The sequence below is a fragment of the Leuciscus leuciscus genome (assembly GCF_965113295.1).
Source record: "Leuciscus leuciscus genome assembly, chromosome: 23".
Classification (NCBI taxonomy): domain Eukaryota; kingdom Metazoa; phylum Chordata; class Actinopteri; order Cypriniformes; family Leuciscidae; genus Leuciscus; species Leuciscus leuciscus.
The window spans coordinates 22081057-22100405 of NC_138747.1; the positions used below are offsets into that span (position 1 = coordinate 22081057).

Genomic DNA, 19349 nt, shown 5'->3' on the forward strand with positions numbered 1-19349 from the left:
GATATATGCGCCTGCCACTGCGTTATATGCGCCCGCCACTCGACCAGTCACGGATATATGCGCCGGCCACTCGACCAGTCACGGATATATGCGCCGGCCACTCGAACTTACACAATATGTAAGGTTTAAAAAACAAAACAAATGCAGCGCGCGTCTCGTGGCTCTATTAGCATCGCGCCGGCCACACCAGCCACACAATCTCTCACTGTTTACATCCATCAGACACTCCTAATGATACACTAGAGCACACATACAGTGCAATACATATCTTATTTACCTATTTCTCATCTTATCTGTTTTTTTATTTGCTCTTTTTACCCGTATGGGAGTGCGCTCGTGGCTCTATAGCATCGCGCCGGCCATACCAGCCACACAATCTCTCGCTGTTTACGGCCACTACCAGCCACACGATCTCTCACTGTTTACAGCTTTCAGACACTCCTAATGATACACGAGAGCACAAAGACAGTGCAATACAGATCTTATTTACCTATTTCTCAACTAAATCTTATTTTTTATTCGCTCTTTTTACCCGTATATGGGAGTGCGCGCTCGTGGCTCTATTAGCACGATCGCGCCAGCCACTACCGGCCACTACCAGCCACAAAATCTCTCACTGTTTAAATCCATCAGACACTCCTTATGATACACAAAAGCACACAGTGCTATACATATCTATACTCATCTTATCGGTTTTTTTTTGCAGTGATTTACCGCGTACAGGAGAAATGCATAGCCTATATTATTCTTTAATGATGCACAACGTTAGATCGTTTGTGCTGCAATGCAACAACACACGTTATCTCTTCATGAACACAGGAAAGAGTTAGTTCTGGTGTGCAATGCAATGCAATGCAAAAAGTGCATAACTTATTATGTTATTCTTCAGTGCACGTCGTTAGATCGTTTGTGCAATGCAATGCAACAACACATATCAGCTCTTTAATAACACAGCTCTTTAATGAACATGGGAATGGGTTAGTTCTGGTGTGTAATGCAATGCGAAATGTGCATATATTATTCTTCAGTGTACAACTTTTTATCGTTTGTGCAATGCAATGCAACACATATGTTATCTCTTTAATGAACATGGGATTGAGTTAGTTCTGGTGTGCTATGTAATGCAATGTGAAAAGTGCATAACCTATATATTATTCTTCAATGCACATCGTTGCAATTGCAATTGCAATGCAATGCAACAACACATCTCTTTAATGAACATTGGAATGATTTAGTTCTGGTGTGCAATGCAATGCAAGAAGTGCATAGCCTATGTTATTCTTCATTGCACAACGTTAGATCGTGCGTGCAATGCAACAACACACGTTATCTCTTTAATGAACATGGGAAAAAGTTAGTTCTGGTGTGCAATGCAATGCAATGCGACAAGTGCATAACCTATATGTTTTCAATGCAATGCAATGCAATGCAATGCAACAACACACGTTATCTCTTTAATAAACATGGGAATGATTTAGTTCTGGTGTGCAATGCAATGCAAGAAGTGCATAGCTTATATGTTATTCTTCAATGCACAACGTTAGATCGTGCGTGCAATGCAATGCAATGCAATAACACACATGTTATCTCTTTTATGAACATGGCAATGAGTTAGTTCTGGGGTTCAATGCAGTGCAATGCAATGCAATGCAACAACACGTTATGTCTTTAGGGAAAATGGGAATGATTTAGTTCTGGTGTGCAATGCAATGCAATGTAATGCGAAATGTGCATAACCTATGTTATTCTTCAGTGCACAACGTTAGATCGTTTGTGCAATGCAATGCAACAACATGTTATTTCTTTAATGAACATGGAAATGAGTTAGGTCTGGTATGCAATGCAATGCAATGCGAAAAGTGCATAACTTTTATGTTATTCTTCATTGCACAACGTTAGATCGTGCGTGCAATGCAATGCAATGCAATGCAACAACACACGTTATCTCTTTAATGAACATGGGAATGATTTAGTTCTGGTGTGCAATGCAATGCGACAAGTGCATAACCTATATGTTTTCAATGCAATGCAATGCAATGCAATGTGCAATGCAATGCAATGCAATACAATGCAACAACACACGTAATTTTTTTAATGAACATTGGAATGATTTAGTTATGGTTTGCAATGCATTAATGCAGGAAGTGCATAGCCTATGTTATTCTTCAAATGCACAACGTTAGATCGTTTGTGCAATGCAATGCAACAACACACGTTATCTCTTTAATGAACAGCAATGAGTTAGTTCTGGTGTGCAACGCAATGCAATGCGAAAAGTGCTTAACCTATGTTATTCTTCAGTTAGATCGTTTGTGCGATGCAATGCAACACGTTATCTCATTAATAGACATGGAAATGAGTTAGGTCTGGTGTGCAATCCAATGCAATGCACTGCAAGTGCATAGTCTCTAAGATATTCTTCAATGCATAACGTTAGATCGTTAGTGCAATGCAATGCAACAGCACACGTTATCTCTTTAATGAACATGGGAATTTAGTTATGGTGTGCAATGCAATGCAAGGTGCATAGCTTATATGTTATTCTTCAATGCACAACGTTAGATCGTGCGTGCAATGCAATGCAATGAAAAAAAACACACATTTTATCTCTTTAATGAACATGGGAGTGAGTTAGTTCTGGTGTGCAATGCAATGCAAAAAGTTGCATAACCTATATGTTATTCTTCAGTGCACAACGTTAGATGTTAGTGCAATGCAATTCAATGCAAAGTAATGCAATGCAACAACACACATATCATCTCTATAATGAACATGGGAATGAGTTAGTTCTGGTGTGCAATGCAATGCGAAATGTGCATAACCTATAAGTTATTCTTCAGTGCACAACGTTAGTTCGTTTGTGCAATGCAATACAACAACACACATGTTATCTCTTTAATCAACATGGGAATGAGTTAGTTCTGGTGTGCAATGCAATGCGAAAAGTGCATAACCTATATGTTATTCTTCAATGCACAACGTTAGATCGTGCGTGCAATGCAGTGCAATGCAATGCAACAACACACATGTTATCTCTTGATGAACATGGCAATGAGTTAGTTCTGGTGTGCAATGCAATGCAATGCAAAAAGTGCATAACCTACTTGTTATTCTTCAGTGCACAACGTTAGCCCGGTTCCAGAATAAACCTTTATCTGCTTGCTGTAAAATTAAGGGTCTATCCCTGAAAAAATAGCCTGAGCTTATTTCATTTTAATCTTTTTTCAAACTAGTTTTAATTCTAAAGGTTTTTCCTAATAGTTTTAATTTTAATCTTTTTGCCTATTAAGTTTAAGAGTATGATCAGTTATATGAAATTCAGAAATGAGAAGTATAAGTGTGATGTAAGACTTGAACTTGGTACGTTTCATTATGATTATTAGTACTGTGTGAGTGTTTTTGATGAAACAATTATCAATGAATGATAAAAAGGGAGGAGTGTAATGGGAGATTTTTGATTTTCATTACTTACTTTGATTTTCATTAACATACACTAGATTGACTACTATGTGTGTTGCTGACTATGTGATATAATGATTGATGTGAAACGCCTGCGAAGCAGGAGAAAGAGGGGGAGAGCTTTGAAGGCTGAAGCCCTGACCCCTAAGGTCAAAGGGCTGTCCAATGTAGGACTTGCAGGCTGTAAGTAAGCTAAACTAAAGTTCAGTGTATAATAGGATCACTGGTGGTGTCTTATCCATCTCTGGAGTTTAAAGAACCTTGGAAGATAACAATAACAGAGTATAAAGACTGGCCTGCCCCTCCCTCCTGGTCGCACTTGTTCCACAGACTGTACTTGTGACTTCTGTGTGGCAACTGGGCCTTCTTGCAAGAAATAAATTACTTTTGAAATGATTATTTGATTCCAGACTATCTCTTATGCCAAAGATGATTGTTTAGTGAATTAAACTGCCACAACAATCGTTTTTGCAATGCAATGCAATGCACCAACACACGTTATCTCTTTAATGAACATGGCAATGAGTTAGTTCTGGTGTGCAATACAATGCAAGAAGTGCATAGCCTATATGTTATTCTTCAATGCACAACGTTAGATTGTGCGTGCAATCATGCAATGCAATGCAACAACAGACATGCTATCTCTTTAATGAACATGGCAATGAGTTAGTTCTGGTGTGCAATGCAATGCAATGTGACAAGTGCATAACCTATATGTTATTCTTCAGTTAGATCGTTTGTGCGATGCAATGCAACACGTTATCTCATTAATAAACATGGAAAGGAGTTAGGTCTGGTGTGCAATCCAATGCAATGCACTGCAAGTGCATAACTTATATGTTATTCTTCAGTGCACAACGTTAGATCGTTAGTGCAATGCAATGCAATGCAATGCAATGCAACAATACACGTTATTTCTTGAACATTGGAATGATTTAGTTATGGTGTGCAATGCAATGCAAGAAGTGCATAGCCTATGTTACTCTTCAATGGACAACGGCTAGATCGTTTGTGCAATGCAACAACACACGTTATCTCTTTAATGAACATGGGAATGAGTTAGTTCTGGTGTGCAATGCAATGCAATGCAAAAAGTGCATAACCTATATGTTTTTCTTCAGTGCACAATGTTAGATCGTTTGTGCAATGCAATGCAATGCAATGCAATGCAATGCAATGCAATGCAATGCAATGCACCAACACACGTTATCTCTTTAATGAACATGGGAATGAGTTAGTTCTGGTGTGCAATGCAATGCAATGCATAAAGTGCATAACTTATATGTTATTCTTCAGTGCACAACGTTAGATCGTTTGTGCAATGCAATGCAATGCAACAACACATATGTTATCTCTTTAATGAACATCAGATTTAACCAGAACTAACCAGGGTTAGTTCTGGTGTGCAATGCAATGCAATGCGAAATGTGCGTAGGCCTATATTATTCGTCAGTGTACAACTTTAGATCGTTTGTGCAATGCAATGCAACTACACATATGTTATCTCTTTAATGAACATGGGAATGAGTTAGTTCTGGTGTGCAATGCAATGCAATGTAAGAAGTGCATAGACAATATGTTATTCTTCAATGCACAACGTTAGATCGTTTGTGCAATACAACAACAGATCTTTTTTTCATCATAATCAATATAACCGCAATCATTCACAAACCATGTGTGTGCACAAGTGCAATAACACAGTTCAATCAACCAGTGAAAAACTAATGTTAAAAAGTCAAGGGTCTGCATCCCAACTAAAGCAAACACTGATCTCTATAATGGTAACTTCAAACCAAACATTTTCAATTAAACATCTCAGTAACAACTTCTGTAGATGTATGACATAAATAAAGTCATACTGTTAATAATAAGTGTAATAATGTGTAAAGGCTGGAAGTCAGTTGTAGTTCTTGTGTTTCTCATTTTCTGTTCTTGTGTTCCTCTTTCTTTCAGTGATTCTGCTTGTTAACAACAACAGGTGTTCATCACTAATGCTCAACAATCACTTATTTCACTTATTCACTTACTGTATTATTCAAAATATTCCCTTAATTATCTCACTGCAACGTCAATGTTACTTTTTACTCTTTGTAGTGTGGATTTTCCTGTGGGGTTGAAAGGGTTAACAGTGTAAGATAAAAAGTCACACCCACTGAATGTATTTTATCAGTAATAAAATGTAAGTTATAAAACAGGTATATACTGGCAACACTATTTAATAGGCGGTGACTGTGTAGTTGCTGGTCCAGTGGAAATCTTTTTATGTTCAGTAGTTTTTTAGTGGTCTCAAATGAAAGAAGTTCACAGTAATACTTTGCTCACATTATTTATGCATTATACATTTTAGTTAATAACAGTTGGTCAATTTAAGGCAGTCAGTTTCTGCAAGTGTAATTAGTTAACTTGAGTTTTAATTTAGTGCATTTTTACAGTAACATACTGTAGATTACAGTAAAGAACTGTACAATTAACAGTATATTACTGGCAACAGTGTTGCCAGTATTTTACTGTAAAAAACCCGTGGTAAGGTCTAACAGTGTATGTTATTCTTCAATGCACAACGTTAGATCGTGTGTGCAATGCAATGCAATGCAACAGCACACGTTATCTCTTTAATGAACATGGGAAGGAGTTAGTTCTGGTGTGCAATGCAATGCAAGAAGTTCATAGCCTATGTTATTCTGCAATGCACAACGTTAGATCGTTTGTGCAATGCAATGCAATACAACAACACATATGTTATCTCTTTAATGAACATGGGAATGAATTAATTCTGGTGTGCAATACAATGGCAATGCAAGAAGTGCATGACCTATATGTTATTCTTCAATGCACAACGTTAGATCGTTTGTGCAATGCAAGCAACAGCATATGTTGTTTCTTTGTTGAACAACGGAATGAGTTAGTTATTGTATGCATTGTAAAGCAACAGCTAATGCAGCGATTTCTCTTCATCACACAAATGATGTACAAAGCAATGCAAAAGCACATATGTGTTTTCATTGCACAGAGCAATGTTAGATCTTTTATGCAATGCAATAAAACAGCACTCATGTTATCTATTTAATGCACAACGGAATGAGTTAGTTCTGGTATGATTTGTAATGCAACAAGCGCACAGTTTATATGATATTATTGCTTTTTATTATTACTTGTATGTTATTCTCAATGCAAAAGTTATTCTCAATGCACGTTTGATCTTGTGTCTGACCTATTGAACTTAACATTCAGAGGAAGCTTTCTATAGTGAACAATACTTATTGACTCCTGATGAAGCATCAGAAGGCTTCATAAGCCATAAGCCATATAGAAGTCCATATCTCACTTATTGCTGGTCAAAGGTTCCTCAAATTTTAACTTTATATCCTCATAGACTCTTTCTGATGTTAAGTCAGCCATACAATAGACCTTATTTGACCTGCTGAACATATTTCTGGCCAAAGAGTCCTTTTTTACATTAAGTTACTATACATACAGATTGGCATCTTATGTTATATTAGCCAGACAGAGTTTTGACCTACTGAACATATTTCTGGCCCAAGAGTACTTGATCTTTACATTTCTTTACTTTCTTTACATACTCATAGACTTCTTCATAAGCCATATAGAAGTCCATTTCTAACCTATTGAATTTATTTCTGGTCAAAGGGTTTTCAAAAGGTTTTAAACAGTGTAACTTATAGACTCCTTCTGATGTTAAATCTGCCACAGAGAGGTACCTTTTTGACCTACTGAACACTGGCCAAAGAGTTCTTGAACATTAAGTGACTAAATATACAGATTGACTTCTTGTGATGTTATATCAGCCAGACAGTAGTTCACATTTGACCTACCTAACATAGCCTTTCTTGCCCAGGAGTACTTGATCCTAACTTTCTAAACATACTCATTTACCTCTTCTGATGTTATGTCAGTCATACAATACTGTATATGACCAAAATAAGTTCAATAGGTCAGAAAGGCACCTCTGTATGGCCCTCTGTGGGTGTTGCACTCATTCCGATATGCATTGAAGAGATACTGTTGCATTGTTGCACAATTAAACGAATGAGTTAGTTCTTGTATTCAATGCCTTGAAATATATCCATATATTATTTTTCGATGCACGGAATAAGTTAGTTTTTCTATAAAGAAAAAAGACATTTCTCAATTTCACTTCATTCATTTCATTTTTCTCAGTGTGCCATGGTTTATTGGATGATTGCTGGAAAACAGACTACTGGAAAACAGACACTAAAATAAAATAACATTACATTTCAACTGCAGCCACTAGATGTCTGCAGTGCGTCTCTCACTGGCTCATTTGACACTTCTTCATAGATTTATGTTTAAATCTCGTTTCAAATTATGTTTAAAATAATTATTCTGATAATAAATAAATACTCTTTGACAATCAAAACAATCAAACTAGAAAGTTTGGTCGTGTAAGGCAGATCATTTGAGAAAGAAGGGAGAAAAAGGAGAGAAGAATAAACTGGAACAACAATAAATAAATAAATTCCTTTAAAAAAAAAAAAAAAAAAAAAAGGCAAATAAAAAAGTATCCAACAAATATGTTTTATGTCACAAACACATTTCTGCCAGGCATTCGTTTATGGAATGCTTTTTGTAGATCACTTCTTGTGCATTTGTGGATTTTGAAACATTTATAGAGTCTAGAGCAGGGGTGGCCACCACTCGTCCTGGAGAGTCACAGTCCTGAAGGGTTTGCTCCAAACTCTGTAAAAATAAAGCCAAGTATTAAATTAGACATTATTAAAAGCATATTATTTTAGCTAAAGCATTTGTATCAATACTTTGTGTCTTTTGCCCTATGCTGGCCTGGTTTTGACCCAGTGTGAGGGGTAAGAGGCCCACCGTGGTCCGTGTACTTTTTGATCATTTCATTTCCTGTTTGGAATGGAATAACGAGAAATGAAAACCAGCTCGTTTATTCGTTTTTTAGTTTAGTTTAAAAAACGAAAAATGAGATTTTGGCTCGATTTTTCATTTTTCGTTAGTGGTTTACAAATCGGTTTATGGGTTCGATATTTCGTTTGCACACGTGGGCGGCGCTGAAACGCCCCTTTCATCTGATTGGTCAAAACGGGTCCGTGTACGTTTTGATAGTTTGTTTTCCAATTTGAAATGAAATAAGCAGAAACGAGAAAACGGCCCCTTTATTCGTTTTTTCAAAAAGAGTTTTCGTTTTTTAGTTCACAGCCAAAAAACGAATAAATTACTTCAAAATTAGTTTTCCACATATGGGCGGCCTGACACGCCCCCTTCCGCCGATTGGTCAAGCAAATCTGAGCATGTGACGTCATCAGTTGTCGCTCAGGTCAGGTCTGCTCAACAAAATAATAGTCCTCTACTATGGCTACAGATTCTTAAACTGTACAGGGCAGGTCCTATTGGGCTTTCTTATGTGCAACTTTACACGTTTCACAGAAATATTTACATCAGAAATATTAATTATTAGTCTGCCACCAGCCTGTTTTATTTAGCTGTGCGGAGTTAAATCTGCTGACAGCGCCGAGCGGGAGACGCTCACTGACCAATGTTCAGTCAGCAGTCAGAACTTTTCTGTTAGACGCTCCGTTTTGCCACGGGATGGTGATTGCAAATACTGTAATGCCAATCGGCTGAGGGTGGGTAGGCCTACCGATGATTGTGAAATACATTTTTACTGAAACCGTAATCATAGCCGCGACCCGCGAGAATGAGACAGATGATTGACAGGACGATAGCGGAGGCAATTAAAGGCGCAATATAACTTCTGTTAACAAAAACATAAATAAAAAAAATGTTTAATATAAGTGACTTTGTCTTTGTTTTATTGTTTTTGTTGGTTTTAATCAAATCATTGTGAACCACAAACTGAGCCTTCGTTTTAAAGGGCAATTTCCAAATATATTTTATTTATTTGTTATAATATGGGTATTTTATAATACAGCATAAATAAAAACAAACACACGTAATATGTGTTGCATCCCTGTCTTAATCAAATAAACACACGAACACCATCTTTTGATTCTCAACCTCCTCCACTCCGCTTCTTTTACTGAATGTTTTACACTTCCTTTTCTTTTCCGGCAACAGTGCCTTCTAGTGACAACTGCTTGCAACAACGCCAGTAATACTGATACATTACATCCCCCCTTTTCTTAGATATAAAATCATATCACTTAACTGAACAAGTTTAAGACTAAATTCTATACTAACTCACTGAACATATTTTGAACCCCTTCTTTTTTTTTTTTTTACAATTCTCAACATATTTATATACTTCACTTGCCATTTTCCCCAGGTTTCTGGGATTAGATCACACACTCTAACCTCTATGGCATTTATTCCTTTCAGTCTACGACATAATCAGACAACTTCTCAGGCAATCGTCTGGTCCTTTGGGGTCTATCCGGTTTCGGTGTGTTTGGGAAATCAGCCTGGGAACTTTGATCATGAGAATTAGAGTCAGGACAATAGCTGTTTGTGTTCTGATCTGTCTGTTCACGTCCAGTTCCTACGTCGGCCGTTTTGTCGGTGTTGAATCTTTTAACATGAGTGGTGTTTTGCGTGTATCTCGCCCCAGTGGGTGATTCCACAGTCACCTGATTTCCAGTTTTGCTCACGACCTGGTGTGGGATTGGATTGAATGGGGTTGTGAATTTATCCTTCTTCTCTTGTTGCACAAGCACTGTGTCACCGACATTTACTTTTGAGTACTCTGCCCCTCGATGATCATCTGCATACTTCTTTGCTTTTGCTTTTTGTTCTGCATCCCTATTGCATACTTGCTGATCTTTGCATGCCTCTGAAAGGTTGGGCAACTTCCCTCGAATCTTTCTGTTAAAAAGCAATTCGGCTGGGCTTTTTCCTGTCGTGGTATGTTCTATACTCCTATACACAGTGACATATTTCCTCAGCTCTTTTTTCCAATCAAGTCCCTCAGCCTGTGCAATTCGAATTCTTTTCATTAGAGAGGAGTTTTGGCGTTCCACCTCCCCATTAGCCTGAGCCCATTTGGGAGTAGTTTTCACATGTTCAATGCCATTGTTCTCACAAAACGCACCAAACTGTTCAGATTTGAACTGAGGTCCTTGATCTGACCTACATGTAACAGGTAAGCCATGTCTACTAAATATAGACTCCAGGCTGTCTATAATTTTTTCTGATATTGTTGACATCAATACATCATATTCGTAGTAGCGACTATAATAATCCACCACGACAAGTATGGAGTGACCAGTTGGGAGTGGTCCTAACAGATCTATGGCCACATCCTGCCAGGGTCCATCTGGTAGTGGCGTTGGTCTTAGTGGTTCAGGTGCGTCCGGCCTGGATACCACCTGGCACCCGTGACATGATTTGCAGTACTTCTCTGCGGCTTTATCCATACCCGGCCACCACACTTTGGACCGGAGATGCTGTTTAGTGCCCACAATTCCTAAATGTCCTTCGTGCGCTAGAGCTAATGCCCTGAGTTGTAACGCTTTTGGTACCACTATCCGTGTTCCACGGAGGACCAAATGGCCAATACAGCACAACTCGTTAGCTATTGGAGCATATGCTTTACAGTTCTCAAAATGTCCACTGTTAATTGCAAAACGCACCTCTTTCAACTCCATGTCGCTCTCAGAGGCTCTCTCGACTTCTCTGGTGGTTAAAGCATTAGGAGTTGCACTCACTGCAATGAATCTGACGTATTCCTCTGAATTATGGATGTGTCTCTCAGTTTTTGCTGTTTCCCCCAGCAGTCTTGACAGCGGATCTGCAATGTTCTGCCTGCTAGGTAAGTACGTGACCCTGAAATTGTATGGCTGTAATCGGAGTACCCATCGTTCTATACGTGCACAGGGTTTAGAGCGGGGGCTGTATATGGCCTCTAGCGGTTTGTGGTCAGTAACCAGCTCAAATTCTCTGCCATAAATGTAAGCGTGTAGTCTCTCACATGCCCACACGAGAGCCAGTGCCTCCTTTTCTGTCTGTGATTATCTACGTTCGCAGTCCGTTAAGCAGCGACTCACATGGCACTGTCTCCCCTTTTTGGATCTGAACTAAGACAGCTCCCAGCCCCACTGGGCTCGCATCCGCGATCACTTTGGTTGGTGCGCATTTATCAAAATAGGCTAACGTGCTTGCTCTGGCCAATTCTTCTTTTAGCGCCTTGAACGATTGTCTTTGTTCTGGCCCAAACTCAAAGCATGTCCCCTTTTTGGTCAAGCGTCTAAGTGGTTCTGACAATGTTGCAAACTGCGGGATGAATCTGCTGCTGTAACCCACCAGACCTAGGAAACTCCTAACCTCTGAAGACGTCTTTGGTTCTCTTGCCTCCCTTACAGCTCGCACTCTTTCTTCTGTTGGGCCGATTCCTTTCTCAGACAAAAGAATTCCCATGAATATCAGTTTGCTCATGTTGAACTGGCACTTCTCAGCGTTTAATGTCAATCCCCATTCGCTCAGCCTTTTAATGACCGCATGTAAACGTTGATCGTGCGTTTCTTTGTCACAAGCATGAACAATGACATCATCTGAGATATTTTCTACACCCTCAATTCCTGCTAAGGCTTTGGCAATCTCGTGTTGATACTGTTCGCTGGCGGAGGATACACCAAAGATCAGCCTTTTATAACGATATACGCCATTATGCACCGCAAATGTAGTGATCTCTCTTGATTCAGGGCTGAGCTCCAGCTGGTGGTAACCCCACTTTAAATCCAGCTTGCTGAATATAGTTGAGCCATTGACGCCTTGGAGAATTTCATCCACTGTCGGGATGGGGGTAACGCTCCCTCACTATAGCACGGTTAGCCTGCCTCATGTACTCCAGACACAATCTTATCTCTGAGTTAGCCTTTGGTACAATGACCACAGGATTCACCCATGGTGTGGGACCGCTGACGGGTTCAATGATGTCCATGTCCATTAGCTCCTTTATTCTCTGTTCTACTGCTCTTCTGAGATTGAATGGAATGCGTCTGAGTGGCTGTGCTACAGGTTTTACACTCTGGTCTATGTGTAAGGTAACTTGGTTGGTGTTTAACTTGCCAACCCCACTGAACACTTCTGGATATTTTTGTTGCAGTGCTTGCTTTATTTCCATCACAGCAGAGATGTCAGCTCCTATTTTCAACACTCCCAGCTTAATAGCAGTCTCTCTTCCCAAAAGTGGTTCTCCTTTCCCTCTTATCACAATGAATTCAGCCTGCTCCGTTTTATTGGATATATTCACCTCACATTTGAATGCACCCTTGACTGTTAGAGGTTGGTTGGAAGAGTATGTGTATAGCTTTCTTTCAGCTTCAGGTACGTATGACTTGCATTTAATTTTACTCTGTTTGAGATCCTCCCAGGTATCTTCATCAATTACATTATTTGTGGCACCTGAGTCGATTAACAGTGTTAGTTTTACTCCGCCGACAAGGAAAGTCAACCTCTCTGACATTGTATTCTCTTGGACAGCAAATGCATAATCAGTTTCCTCCACATTATTTACACGATTCTTTTTTTGGTGTTTCGTGCGACACATCTTGGAAAAATGGTCTTTTCCGTTGCATTTATGACATACTTGACCCCGTGCTGGACATATTTGGTCTCTGGCTAAATGGTCCTTGTGTCCACATCTGAAACATTTCCTTTCTACTTTTTCATCTGTTCTCTATGCAGGTCTGTTTTTGGTGTATCCTTTCTCTTTTTTGCACAATTCGATTAACCACACCTGTTTCAGGTTTCAACGACATCACTGACATCTGCTCTTCAATTCTCTCACACTGTGACGCTAATTCCACTGAACGAGCGAGCGTTAGACTCGGACCTTCCTCTAATAATTTCCGACGAACATAATCTGACATGCATTTGCTGAGAATAGCATCTCTTATCTGATTGTCTGTGTCTGTTTGAAACCCACAGTCTTTTGCAGCTTGCCGCAGGCGAGTAGCAAATTGTTGTATCGTCTCACCTGTTTTCTGAGTCAACATGTGAAAAGCTTGTCGGGCGAACGCTGCGTTGACTTGAGGCACGAAATAAGAATTCAAAGCGGTCACTGCGCTGGAGGTAACATAGTCAGTTACCTCCCCCGTGTTTTCCAGAGTTGAAAAGACATCTTGTACATCTGGTCCCGCGAGGTGTAGCATTAAAGCTCTCCTCCGTTGTTTAGTCGCGTCCGTCACATCCCCTGTGATGATGAGTCCTTTCCCATCTGCATACAATTCGAAAGACTTTAGCCATCGCGTCCATCTCGGTCCTAGCGTGGCTGGGTCCGAAAAACATTCAAAGTTCTGGATCCCGCTTTTCTCTGTCATTGTTTCGGTTCACAATTTTAGATGTACTGTTTTTTTATAGTTTATCCTCGTCGCCAGTGTTGCATCCCTGTCTTAATCAAATAAACACACGAACACCATATTTTGATTCTCAACCTCCTCCACTCCGCTTCTTTTACTGAATGTTTTACACTTCCTTTTCTTTTCCGGCAACAGCGCCTTCTAGTGACAACTGCTTGCATCAACGCCAGTAATACTGATACATTACAATATGTATGCCTATAGGCAAAACACCACAGTTTTTTGGTTTTGTTTGTGTGAACTTTTATCCCCAACCATATTTCTTCATGGGCTCCACGCCAGGGGTCACGCTCAGCACCCCTACTTCCCATGGTACAAACTGTAATTATGCTGACCCAGTTTATATGTAAAATCTTTGGTATATGTAATATCTAAAAACACTTTACAGTGTGATGGAGATAAACTTTTCTTAAAGCGTGTTGTATATCACCACAGATTTATTGACACCCTTCTATCTGTGTTGTATACTGTAATAGACAATTGTCCTGCAGAATGATGAGGTTTTTTGTAAGAAAAACATTGCGAGCAAATGTTGAATTGTTGTTTGAAATATAAATCAACAACGTAAGAGGCTTTAGGCTGTCTGATTAACTCTGTATGAACAAACTCCCAGCTTTGCAGTTTAGGTGGCACAGAAGCAGCATCTGACCTGCATTTAGATGTACATTACACACTGTCTAATGCAGCTCAAAGGAGGCACTGTGAATTTGCATAGCAATTTCATTCTAAGAGGCTATTAAATGTGAAGTGACAACATGAAACACCACTTTCAATATATTAAAAAACACCAGTAGTTGGTGGCAAGTCAGCCTGATAATGATTGAATACCAATTTACTCATTTAGGCTCACAATAAGCAGATTACATAATTATACCATTGTGACCCAAGGGGGCCTTTTTAAATCAATTTCAAGTGGATAACCAACCATATAAATTTTAGATGTTTACCAGCAGGCTATCCCAATGAAGGGAAATGAAAGGAGAGAGAGGGACTGGAGTATTATAAAAATATAAACAGTTTATTTTATTTTTCTCAAGTTGGACACACACACATGAAGAACAGACCTTAGGCCTCTGGGCAACAAATTTCAGGAATGGGGACAACAAAGTGCAAAATCAAGGTGTTTGAATAAATAGCACTCAATAAGAATTCAGCAAGATTCAAACACAAAATAAATAGGGCACATCACAAAATCACATGCACACAAAAAAACAGTAGTTTACACTCAGCAAATAAGTGAACACACACACACAATACAATTGTTATTCCCCCCCCCAGGATATTGCACCAACCCAATGGCCTAAGATACAAACATTACATACACAAACATGAAGCATACAACAACACACACAAGGGAGAGACTGATGGACGACACAACGGGCCTCCCTCCCACACACACTCATACGCACATCTAAATCCTAAAAACAAAAGCACAGGAAAAACAGTGGCCAAGATGGCATGTGACGGTCCTCCTGCAAAGAAAAATTACAATACCATACAAGTAATTATACAGGTCAAATCAAAGCTATGCTTAGTTTGTAACCTGTACATCAATGGGCTAAAAATTACTTAAAACATAAAAAATCTTCAATTAAATACAAGCAGTCGGAACAGGGCAAGGTGCTAAAGTAGCCTACTTTACCAACCTGTATGAATGCTGAATGCAGACCGCAGCGTCGAGCCAAGAGCTTGTTTAGTTGTAATATCGTAGCGATCGATTTATTCCGTCTGGTTTTTACTCGTATGTTCCCAGGCCAAACTATAATACAGACATGGCGAGTCAACATGACTACATACATATGAACAAGCGTTCCGTGATGAAAATGTACACACGTGAGGGAGAAAGGAAGCCAGTGAACTTACATTCTCAGCACAACAAACAGCACGCAGCAAACTTTACAGTGGTCACACTCTAAACCCGTAACTAATATAAACAGAACACGAATCAATGAAAGTTCATTACGGCCAGTGCCTGAAGAAAAGAAAACTGAACGCTGCTCACGAGTAAAAGCAGAAAACTTACATTTTCGTTGAAGCGCGCAGACACAATTCATAGCCAGTGAGGGCTCGTGAAGACAGGAAGCTGGATGTAACCACGGCACTGAATAACCGCACAAACGCCAGATCACGCTACAAAACAATACAATATTCTGAATATACCAGATCCATGCCAACCATGTTTTCACAAGGAGGCTAAAATACATTTAAGCATGAACTCACATCAACTCGTACAACCAACCAAGAGTCCAAAGAACCAAGAGTCTGTAGCAAAACAGTAATGAGAGAGACCGCCAGCTTGCTGGATTTAAAGGTGTAGCGCCAAATGACCACCACCTGGTTCAATCAAGGCACAATTCCCACTGCCTACGTCATACCCGCTACATTCACCCACCCTTGAATGTCACCGTCCCGGTGACTAGGGCAAGGGTCAAACCCAAGGTCTAAAAACGCTATGGGAGGAAATGGTTAGAGCGCTTTCTGCCGAGGCCACTGGTGGTCTTCTAACAGTCGTGCATGGGAGATTGTGAGGGTTAGGATGGTGGCCTGCATTTGTTCTAGCAGTTCTCCTTGAAACAAGGCTATTGCCAGATGTTGATACTTCCCCCTCAACACCCAAGGAGTCATATATTAAATGTTGGGGTGTGGTCTGCCCCTGCTGTTCAAGAGCTGGAGGCTGCGACGCTCCAAACTCAGTGGGAGGTGTTGATCCTCTTACAAGAGGTGCATCAATTGCCACCAATACTCCAAAATCATCACCTTCCTCCATACTACCATCAACATCATCCCCTATAGAGTTTGGCATGCTTACGTTAAGCATCTCAGCCCCAGGTACAAGATAGGGTGAACCTGGGTCAGTTGGGAGGGGCCGTAGTTCTTTCCGGTTGATATTCTTCTCTGGACCTAACTGATCCCTTGGCCTAATTTTATAAAGTGTACCAACCTCGTCAAGGCAACTCACAATCTCATACACCACATTTTCCCAATGATCACTAATCTTGTGCCGTCCATGCGGGTGACTACGACGATACACTAGCGTACCAGGGGGCAGAAGTGGCAAAGGAACCAAATGATTCTTTGCTCGTTGTTGAGCGGCTGCCTCCAAATGAGCTCGGGCCTGACTATAGATTGCAGAGAGATGCTCCTGGTGTTCTTGAACCCACTCGGCAGTAGTAGAGTCTGATGGAGTGTCAATTATGCCCAACAAAGAATCGAGTGGAAGAGTGGGCTTACGCCCAAACATAAGTTCATACGGAGAAAACCCCGTAGACTGATGGGCTGTGGTGTTATAAGCAAATAAAACCTGTGGCAGATGGTGGGGCCACCGTCTTTTCTTGTCAGGAGGTAGTGTACGAAGCAGGTCATGCAATGTGCGGTTAAATCGCTCACATTGTCCGTTGCCCTCTGGATGGTATGGGCTAGTGCGGGATTTACGAATTCCATACACTCTGCACAATTGTTGGAACAGCTCACCTTCAAAATTGCGCCCTTGATCGGTATGGATACGTAATGGGACACCATAAATGTAAAACCACTGCTCTGTCAAGACTCGAGCTACCGTTGACGACTTCTGGTCTGCCGTAGGATATGCCTGCGCAAATTTAGAGAACACATCGGTGACAACCAAAATATTCTCTTTCCCATCACTAGATTTTTCCAATATGGAAAAGTCAATGGCTACAATTTCTAGAGGCCTTGATGCCAACAGACTACCCATAAAGGTCCTCAGTTTTGGCTGAGTTGCCTTGGCCACCACACACCGCCGACATTCACGGCACCACCGGTCGACATCCTTCCGCATAAAGGGCCAATAGCATCGCTGGCGGACAAGATTAGTTGTTCGTTCTACCCCCTGGTGGCCATGATCATCATGCAAAGCTGTGAGCACTTCTGTCTGAAGAGCCTGAGGCAGCAGTAGCTGCAAGACCTCTTTAGTACTGCCAGGGACATGTGTCTTCCTATATAGGACACCCTCGTAGACTACTAGGTCTGCCCATTGACGGACAAGCTCCACAACAGCAGGGGGCTCATTGGACCTCTCTGGAGCTGTAGGAGGACTTCCCCTCTTCCAATATACAAGGAAGGCCTTCAAAACAGGATCCTCAGCCTGCAAGAGTTGGAGATTTGCCCTGGTTCTTGTAGGGCATGCATCTATGGCCTGTATTTCAACAGAAGGGGGCATGACCACACTCTTAATTTCGACTGGCACTGAGATCCCCAAGGCCACCTCCTCCATAGAAACTGGGACTGATGGTGCCGGCAAGCGAGATAGCGCATCCGCATTCTTGTTACATGCGCCAGGACGGTACTGTATGGTGAAGTCAAAAAGAGCTAATTGCGCAGCCCAACGTTGCTCTACGGCTCCTAACTTAGCTGTCCGTAAGTAACAGAGCGGGTTGTTATCGGTCAGAACAGTAAATTTGGTACCCAGCAGATAATCCCGAAACTTGTCTGTTACTGCCCACTTAAGTGCCAACAGTTCAAGTTTCATGGCTGAGTAGTTATCCATGTTTCGTTCAGTTGGTCGCAAGCCCCTGCTTGCATAAGCAACTGGACGCCGAGGCCCTCCATCCTGCTCTTGAGATAAAACGGCGCCGAGCCCCAGCCCACTAGCATCTACCTCAAGGACAAATGGTTTGCTGAAGTCGGCGTAACCCAAAACTGGTGCGCTTATCAGTTTGTCCCTCAAAGTATTGAATGCTTGATCACAGCCCCAGTCCCAATGGTCCCGCAAAGTGGCATTACGCCCCGTCCTATTCCTTTTAGGGTGTGGCTGGAGCTTTGCCACCAATTTATGTAGAGGAGCCGCATACCTCGCAAAGCCCTGCACAAAACGCCGATAATACGACGCGAACCCAAGGAATGATCGCAGCTCTGCAACTGTAGATGGAGTGCTCCAATCCCTAACTGCACTGATCTTGTCAGGGTCCGTAGAGACCCCAGAGGCCGAGACAACGTGGCCCAAGAACTTTACTTCAGGCTGAAAAAAATGACACTTCTTTAGTTTGAGCTTAAGACCGTGCTCGCGTAGACGACTGAATACCAACTCCAAACGTTCCAGATGTTGTTTGAACGTAGCTGAAAAAACGACCACATCATCTAAATACAGGAGAAGGGAATGGAAACGCTGGTCCCCAAATATTCTTTCCATCAGCCGCTGAAAAGTCCCGGGTGCATTGCACAACCCATATGGCATCCTCTGAAACTCAAAGAGGCCAAATGGCGTGCAAAAAGCGGTTTTAGCCCGATCCTTCTCAGCAACTGGCACCTGGTTATAACCACTCGCAAGGTCGAGAGTGGAGAAGAGAGACGCACCTGTGAGGGCATCCAAAGACTCCTCAATTCTTGGCAATGGAAAGGCATCTTTCCTAGTCTTTGCGTTTAGTTGTCTATAGTCGACACAAAGACGAATAGATCCATCTCTCTTCTCCACAACCACGATGGGTGAGGAATAAGGACTACAGCTCGGTTTTACCACTCCCTGATCTAACAACTCCTGGATATGTGCCTTCACTACATCATACTGGGATGGTGGAAGTCGTCTGTAGCGTTGCCGCACCGGAATGTCGTCAA

At 41.1% G+C, this 19349-nt stretch overlaps 1 protein-coding gene across 1 annotated transcript in view; it reads right to left on the reverse strand.

The window, feature by feature from the left end:
* Nucleotides 1-1066: 1066 nt before the first annotated feature.
* The window catches only part of LOC309487613 (uncharacterized protein), a gene marked incomplete at its 5' end in the record, with an annotated part of 61926 nt that continues 43643 nt past the window's right edge, over nucleotides 1067-19349 (reverse strand). Inside the window, 2 exons of the mRNA XM_082155335.1 lie at nucleotides 1067-1144; nucleotides 4293-8178. Coding sequence (XP_082011461.1) covers nucleotides 8023-8178 — 156 coding nt within the window. The 3' untranslated portion in view covers nucleotides 1067-1144; nucleotides 4293-8022. The remainder of the gene's footprint in view (nucleotides 1145-4292; nucleotides 8179-19349) is intronic.